The 7634-nt window shown below is 66.4% G+C and overlaps 2 protein-coding genes across 2 annotated transcripts in view; one reads left to right on the top strand and one right to left on the bottom strand.

Annotated features, from left to right (window-relative positions):
* The window catches only part of LOC146587943 (glutathione S-transferase Mu 1-like), a 4378-nt gene extending 2426 nt beyond the window's left edge, over window positions 1-1952 (top strand). Inside the window, exons 2-8 of the mRNA XM_085318771.1 lie at window positions 4-237; window positions 529-593; window positions 698-779; window positions 861-961; window positions 1169-1264; window positions 1353-1463; window positions 1685-1952. Of these exons, the coding sequence (XP_085174897.1) occupies window positions 4-237; window positions 529-593; window positions 698-779; window positions 861-961; window positions 1169-1264; window positions 1353-1463; window positions 1685-1780 (785 nt within the window). The 3' untranslated portion in view covers window positions 1781-1952. The remainder of the gene's footprint in view (window positions 1-3; window positions 238-528; window positions 594-697; window positions 780-860; window positions 962-1168; window positions 1265-1352; window positions 1464-1684) is intronic.
* Window positions 1953-3022: 1070 nt separating this feature from the next.
* EPS8L3 (EPS8 signaling adaptor L3) lies at window positions 3023-7608 on the bottom strand. The gene is made up of 18 exons (XM_085318770.1): window positions 7467-7608; window positions 7159-7220; window positions 6901-7056; window positions 6651-6800; window positions 6483-6559; window positions 6074-6165; window positions 5832-5974; window positions 5613-5727; window positions 5448-5512; window positions 5127-5201; window positions 4860-5008; window positions 4499-4580; window positions 4373-4410; window positions 4069-4165; window positions 3722-3844; window positions 3525-3604; window positions 3184-3316; window positions 3023-3040 (listed from the first exon to the last, which is right to left on the bottom strand). The coding sequence occupies exons 1-18, from the start codon at window positions 7606-7608 to the stop codon at window positions 3023-3025; spliced, it is 1797 nt and encodes a 598-aa protein (XP_085174896.1).
* Window positions 7609-7634: the final 26 nt, after the last annotated feature.

The following is a 7634-nucleotide window of genomic DNA, read 5'->3' as shown; positions in this document are numbered from 1 at the left end:
GAGGTGGGGCTGGAGCCCTGCCAGCCCCCCACCCCCTCGGGGCAGAGGTCCCTGCAGCACCCAGGGGTGCTCCCCTCCCCTGCAGGCCTCAGTTTCCCCCGTCAGAGGGCTGGGTTTGGGGGGGGCGGGGCTCCCAGGGCCCTGCTGACTTGTGCCTGCAGCTGGCTCACGCCATCCGCCTGCTCCTTGAGTACACTGAGACGCCCTACGAGGACAAGCTGTACACCTGTGGGGAAGGTGAGCGGGCCGGGGGCTCCCCTCCCCCCCACCCCGCCCGGCTCGGGACCTGCTCGCTCCGCTGTGGGCAGCAACCTCCTGGGGGGTGGAGTCCACATGGCCCATCTCACTCTGGGTCCTCTTGCTCAATCTCGGTGACTGTCCCATCTCTGGGGTTGGAGAGAGCTGTGGACYGCCTCCCTTGCACCCTCTGAGTCCAGTGGAAGTGGCTCCTGAGTGCCACAGCGCTGGGGTGGGAGGTGTGAGGGTGCCTCTAGGAGGACATGGGATGAGCCTGTGCTTTTCTTCCAGCTCCTGACTATGACAAGAGCCAGTGGTTTAACGAGAAGGAGAAGCTGGGATTAGACTTCCCTAATGTAGGTGGCCTCGATGCAAGGGAGTAGTTACAGGGGGTGGTTTTGGACAACAGCACCCAGGTGAGTGGAAGATGCCATGCTGATGTGCCTGCTGTCCTCTGCAGCTCCCCTATTTCATTGACGGCAAGACTAAGCTCACCCAGAGCAATGCCATCCTCCGCTACATCGCCCGCAAGAATAAGATGTGTGAGTGCCCGGGGCTGGKCTGGGCTGCAGTGGGGGGTGGCCCCACAGAGCCATGGGTGGCTAACATCTCCTTGTCTGCAGGTGGAGAGACAGAGGAGGAGATGATCCGCATGGACATGCTGGAGAACCAGATCATGGATTTCCGCATGAGCCTGGCGATGGTCAACTACAGCCCTGACTTTGTGAGTATCTTGTGCTGTGGTGTTCTGGGATCACTCAGATGAGTGGCATGGGGCTGCCTGTGCTGGGATCGTTCCTGACCATGCCYTGGGGAATGGGGTTGGATTAACTGGGAGCTTCTCCATCTGGAGAAGYTTTTTCCCCCCTGGGGTGATGGAGTGGAGTGTGTGGACTTGGATATTCATCCCTTTTTTCCTTTCCCTCTGCAGGAGAAGCTGAAGCTGGGGTACCTGGAGCAGCTGCCAGGGAAGCTGAAGCTCTTCTCCAAGTTCCTGGGGGACAGAAAGTGGTTTGTGGGGGAGAAGGTATGGTCTGGACCCCAGAGAAGGGCAGCAGAGCTTGGGAAGGGGGCTTGGCCCCATGGTGCTCCTCACTGTGTTTCTTCCTCCCTAGCTCACTTTTGTGGACTTCCTCATGTTTGACGTGCTGGACCAGAACTGCATATTTGAACCCAAGTGCCTTGAGCCATTTAAGAACCTGAAGGATTTCATGGACCGCTTTGGGGTGAGCTGGGTGCCGCTTTGGTTCTGCTGTGGCTGCTCTGGGGTTCTGGAGCCACTGTCAGCATAACCACCCGTGGGTGTTGGTCTCGATTGGATCCCTGTGGGATCCCTGCTGGAGGCAGATCTGACACTATCTAGGGTCCTCCTCAAGGACTCCTGCGGCAGAGGGGGGGCCCCATGAGCCCTGGTGGGATGAGTTCTGAGTGCTCTTTCCTTCTGCAGGCCTTAGAGAAGGTTGCTGCCTACATGAAATCCAGCCGCTTCCTGAAGATGCCCATCAACAACAAGATGGCCAAGTGGGGCAACAAGAAGGAATAGGGGTGCAGCGGGGGATGAGACAGGCCGGAGTGTCCTTTGCCTGTCCAGGACCAACCCTGCTGCAGTCTGTAGTGGGCTGAGCGAGCGCTGTCAGGGTGAAGTTGCTTTTCTGCCCATGGGGCCTTTATGGCAGCCCCAAAAGCAATAAAACATCTAGATGCAGCAGCCTGAATCCCTTGTCAAGTGCCTGCGGGTTGGAGAGGGAGGAAGTGCTCGGGACTGCCTTCCTGTGACGTGGGGCAGAGCATAGGGTGAGTAGGGGCATCCCTGCCACCCGAGGGTGCTCTGGCTGCTCCTTAGCTTGGTGGGGATGGCCTGGAGTTTGGGAATGCCTGAGCAGAACTTTGTGTTGTCTCCTCAYGCTGCCGCCTTGGCATTCAGAGGTTGTAGCTCCCCAGGGAAAGTGTCTCCTGCTCTGMCCTGGGGCTTTCTCATTAGTGCATTCCTGCACGCTAATGAGGCAGAGCTGGCAAAGGAGCTGGCTGGGGGCTTGGTGCCCTGCCAGGTGCTGCGGGGTTGGAAGCCCACCCTGGCTTGRTGATGGAGGTCTGGAGGCTGACGGTGGACTGCAGTGTCCCATGAGCCCATCCCTGCCATGGACACCCCAGACACCCTGGGCACGGGGGTGCTGCTCGGGAYGGGGAGCTGGAGGTGTCCCTTTGGCTGGGAGCCACCAGCTGCAGGAGAGCTCCGCTCCGGGAGCGGGATGGCGCTGGCTGCCTCGTCCCCGCCGTAACTGCGCGTAGACCTCGGCGATGCCGCTCTGTTACGAGTTTTATTTGTTTTGCGTTGCAGTCGCTGCGTGTGTTGAGGCTCGCACAAACGCTTTGCGGTGCCCAGCCCTCCCAGGGGCCTGGCAGCCCCACAGCCTTGCTGGGTGGCTGGAAATGGGATCAAACAACGGATCTCCCCTGGCAGGTCCCAAATCTTCCCCCCCCAGGAGATTCCAAATTTCACCCAAGAGCCCTCCACTGTGACTGGCTGCTGGGAAACAGCCTGGGAAGGCTGAAATACCAGCTGAGCAGCCTGCTACCTTTATGGCCCCAGTGCTCTGGAGCTTAAGGGCTGGAGGGATTCGGCCCTCCGTCCTGGGAGGGGGCAGGCAGGACCAAGGGAGCCCCCACAAGTTCTGCAGCGCTGATCTTGGCGATGCCTCCTCAGCCAGGCTGCTGGTCATAGGAGGCTGYTGGGCATCGGCGTGGGTGGTGGGAAGGTGTCAGTGTGGTCCCAGCCCCTGGTGGCTCAGTCCCTTGGACCTATCTGCAAAGAGAGGACAAACAGCACCGGGGAGGAAGTCCTTGGGCTTGGCCCCCCCATCTGGAAAAAAAAAAAAGAAAAAAAAAATCCCCAGCTGCGCCAGGAAGGCGGTGCCGAGGGCTCGGGCTCGGGGCTCGGAGCCTCACCTCCAGGGACGTCTTCACGGCCGAGAGCTTGAAGAGGACACGTCGCCACTCCTCCGGGCAGACGGCTCGCAGCTCCTCCGGGCTCATGTGCAGCAGCTGGTGCCCGGAGAGGACTCCGAGGCATTTCACCGTTCTGGGCGAGGGACGGACAGACAGACGCCCGGTAAGAAGCTGGACCTGCTGCTCTGAGCTCAGCCAGGAGCAGGGGCAGCCCCCGCTGATGGCTGAACGGCTGTAGGAGGTGGAGAGGGAGCCTGGGAAGGGCGATTTATTCGCTTTGCTGGGGGGGGGGACACGACCCGGGGGCTCGAGGGCGCTCTGGGAGAGGCAAGTCGACGTACATCCGTGAGAACCCCCTGTCCTTCAGCCAGGCCGTCACCTCCGCCGGCGGGGAGCCGGGGTGAAGCGTGGGGGAGGCGTCCTGCGGGAGAGGAGGGAGGAGGCCCCGGGGGCGGCAGCGCCGTGGGGGCCCGGTCCCGGCAGCCCCGCCGCTGATCCCCGCGGTGCCGTGGGCACGGAGCGGGCGGCGGTGACCTACCTGGCTCGTGGCATCCTGCTCCTCGCCTCCCTGCCCCGGGGGCTCCAGGATGTTGCTGGGGACGTACCCCTTCTCCCCCTGGCTGTTCTCCACCAGCCACCACTTTTTCCGCTGGTCCAGGACCTAGGGCACGTGGTGACAGCGGGCAGCGTGCCCCCTACGCCTTGCTGCTGCCTCTGGCCCCCCCAAAGCAGCCCCAAGGAGCGGGGTGACCCCTAGCACGGGCTCCTCCACCCTCCCTTGGGCTCGACAGAGCAACTCTGCACCCTGGCACTTGTTGCTGCAGCTTATTATTATTATTATTATTATTATTATATATATATATATATATTTTTATTTTATTTTACCTGCAGCACGTCCCCTTTCCAGACAGTCAGCTCCTGCGCGTTCCTGCCCCGAAACTCGTACAGGGCCTGCGCGAGCACCGGCGCCGAGAAGGGGGGCCTGGGAGGACGAAGCAGCCGTGAGCGGCCCCTTGGCGTGTCCCCAGCCCTGGCCGGGGGCCGGAGCCGCTGGTGCCTCCGCGCCGGCGCAGCTCGCCCCTCTGTGCAGGACCACCCGGGACAGCCTGGTGCCGTCCCTCCTCCCGCGGCAGGACCGGGGCCCCCCCCCACCCCCCAGAGCCGTCGCCGGGGCCCTGGGAGCACTTACGCGTGGTCGGGACCGTCCCTGTGGCTCGCGGCGGGTTCCTGCGCGGGGAGCGAAAGGGACCAGCTTGGGGAAACTGAGGCAGGGTCTGCCCCGGCCGCCCCGTACCCGCGTGGGGCCGCGACCTACCCGCTCAGCGGGAGGCGGCAGCCACCCGTCGGAGAAGACCGGGGCGTAGAGGGGCACCAAGTGGCTGTCCGGGTACTCTGCCCTGCGAGGGGGGGGAGAGCCCGCTGCTTTTCCGAGCAGGAGGGTGCCCAGCTCCTCGCTCCCCCCCCCCGGCAGCCTCGGGGTACCCCGAGGATGGAGACCCCCCCCCCAACACCACCCCAGCATCTCATCCTCTTGCTGGCACCTCCGTGACGCGCCTGGCTCCTCTCTAACCCCTCGGGGAGTGGGACGCTGTGATTTGCCCCCCCCCCCCAACCACCGCCTTCTCCAGGCTGGGTTGTCCCCTCTTGAGGCCCCATCCCCGGGGCAGGATCCCCACCGCGTCTTGGTCCAGGCTGTGCCCAGCTTCCTCCAGGTGCTGTGGTCCTGCGGGTGGAGGGTGTCCTCGAGCAGGTCCACGGCCTCCTGCGTGAGCAGCGGGGCCTCCACGGAGGGCGCCAGGCTCGGCTTGGGGCAGTGGTCCAGGACCTGCTCGGGAGATGCAGCCCTGAGGGACGGGAGCAGCCATCCGGGGGCTTCCTTGGGGCCGTGCCCCCACCCTTGGGTGCTGGGTGGGAGCCGAGGGCCACCCCCGTGTGGCACTCACGAAGGACAAGGCGGAGAAGAGGAGGCGCAGCAGCTCGGGGATGCTCGGCTTCTCCACGTTCCCGCGAAGCTCGCCCTGCGCGCGGAGCGGAAGGGGCGTCTTGAGGCCGTGACCCCCCACCCACGCACCTCGAGGAGGTGGGGGGCTACTTCCCGGTCTCTGCAGCCCCCTCCTCCCAGTATAACCCACCCCATCCCAGTATAAGCGCGCTACTGCAGTCCGGTGCCCTCCAGCAGACTGTAGCGATGCAGGATGAGGGCTCCTGGGGGTGGGCAAAGGGACGAGAGCCCCGGGGACCCATCCGGCACCCACGGGACCTACCAAGAGGTTGAGGGCGTATTTAACCTTCTGGAAAAAGTCCTTGTAGTCRGCCTCGGGGGGCAGAGCTGGAGGGGCAGAGAGAGGGGGCTGGCACCAGGACGGCCACATGTGGCCCCTCAAGTCACATCTTGTCCCCCCCACCCCCCACCCCGGCCCTTTTATTACTTTTTCCCTTGATTTTCTTCTTCTTCTTCAGGTTCTTGGTGCTGGTGGAGCCGAGGGCCGCCTGCAGCCGGCCCACGAAGAGCTCCACATCGCTCAGCACGTGGTTGAGGACCTCCTGCGGGATGGGGTGGTGTGAGCACCGGGGGGCCGGGGGGGGACAGGGTGCGGGGGGCCTGGGGACGCCCCCGTGCCAGGGAGGGAGGTGGGACAGGGACTTACAGCATTGTGGTCCGCGTTGCCCGCGGGCTGGTGCTGGGCACCGAGCCTCGCCGTCTGCTGGGAGCCTGGCGGCGGGAGGTGGTCCCAGCCGGAGGTCTTCTCCATCTCATCCCCCCCTCCCATCCCTCCCGCCTCCTTTTCCCCTGCCGTAGRGGAAACTGAGGCACGCTGCCAACCGGACCCAGGCGTCCAGGGTCCCGGCTGGCACCACCCTGCTCTCCCCACGCCCTGCCGCGGCTCACTGCGCTCCGTGGGGGGCTCCGGGGTCTCTGCCCACCGCTCGGGGGCCTGCGTGTGCCTGGGGGGGTGGCTCAGCACCTCTTCCAGACTGGCCCTGAGCAAAGGAGTGATGGGGAGGGGGAGATCCTGGTAAGGTGGCGTGTGCCAGGGGGGGGGGGGGGGGGGGGGGGGGGGGGGGGGGGGGGGGGGGGGGGGGGGGGGGGGGGGGGGGGGGGGGGCCCATGGGTGGAGTCAGGGGACATGGTGGGGGGAGTCTGAGCCTGGGTATGGAGGTGGGAGAGGGGGTCTGGGTGCAGGGATCGGGTGGGATGGCGTAGGGGAATGGGGTCTGCACCCATGGATATAGGCATTGGGAGGGGGGCTGAGCCCGGGCAGGGGGGCAGGAGGGGGTGCTCCCCCCACCCCCCTTACCTGTGGCTGCGCTGACTCCTCTGCTCCTCTTTGCACTGCTTAACCAGCTGCTCCAGGGCGGCCTTCAGCGTCTCCGCCTGCCACGCACCCGGCGAGGAGGGGGCACCCTGCGTGAGCACCCAAGGTGCCCCCYGCCCCAGGGTGCCCCCGCCGCCCCGCGGCGCTCACCCCCGGCCCGTGGCACTGGAAGAGCAGCACGCTGGCGGCCGGCGCGCTCCCGTCCTGCACGCGCACGGCCAGCACCGAGTCGTAGGCGCACGCATCCAGCACGGCCGAGCACTCCTGCACCCCGGCCAGCGGGAAGCTCTCCAGCTCCTCCTGCCCGGGGAGGTGGGGGGGGCGAAGAGGGGTTAGCGGGGGGGCCCAGGACCCCCCCCACCCAAGAGGGCAGGATGGGGCGCGCGCCGCTGYGGGTCACCTCGCTCTCCGCGTCGCTCAGCACCAGCGCCTGCTCCTTGACTTGCAGGATGAGCTCCTGGCCCCAGACCCGGCCCTGGGCCTCCAGCGCCGTCAGGCGAGCGATGCAGTCGGCCGTGCCGCGGACGTCCCGCTCCAGGCGCGCCGTGAGCAGGTGCTGGGGCACGGACGGACAGACGGACGGGTGGGGACAGGCGGGGTGCCACGGGGCACCCTGCAGCCTCCCCGCGGGTGCGGGGTGGGGCTGGGGGTCTCCTACCTCCACGCGGTGCTGGAAGGGGCTCGGCTTGAGCACGCTCTGGGCATAGTCCTTGCGCTGGCCTGCGAGGGGTGCTGCCCTTACTCACCGTAAATGATTTTCCCGCTGGGCCGGGCGAAGCCGTCGGAGCTCCGGAGCTGGGGGCTGTCGCGGCCGAACGCGCTGCGGGACGGACGGACAGACGGACGTGAGCCTGCGAGTGCCGCCTCCCCCCCCCCCCACACCCCTTGCCAGCCCTTGGGGAGCCTCGGGGGGGCTCGTAGGGTGGCTGAGGCCCCGGGGTGCCCCCTCCCCGCCCGGGTACTCACCGGGGCGCAGCGCCGCGCCAGCGGCCCGAGGTGTCTCCCATCCCGGCGGGCGCGCGGGGCCCCGGGGACGGCGCCGTCCGCGCCCGGGCCGAGCCTGCTCCGCCTCAGCGGTCCCGGGCTGGGTGCTGGGCACGGTCCCCATGTCACCGCAGGCAGGTCCCCGGCCGC

This window comes from Rhea americana, unplaced genomic scaffold (genome assembly GCF_003343005.1).
Source record: "Rhea americana isolate MKP2758 unplaced genomic scaffold, rheAme1 scaffold_551, whole genome shotgun sequence".
NCBI lineage: Eukaryota > Metazoa > Chordata > Aves > Rheiformes > Rheidae > Rhea > Rhea americana.
The sequence above is the reverse complement of the archived record's forward strand: the minus strand, read 5'-3'. Positions and strand labels throughout refer to the sequence as shown.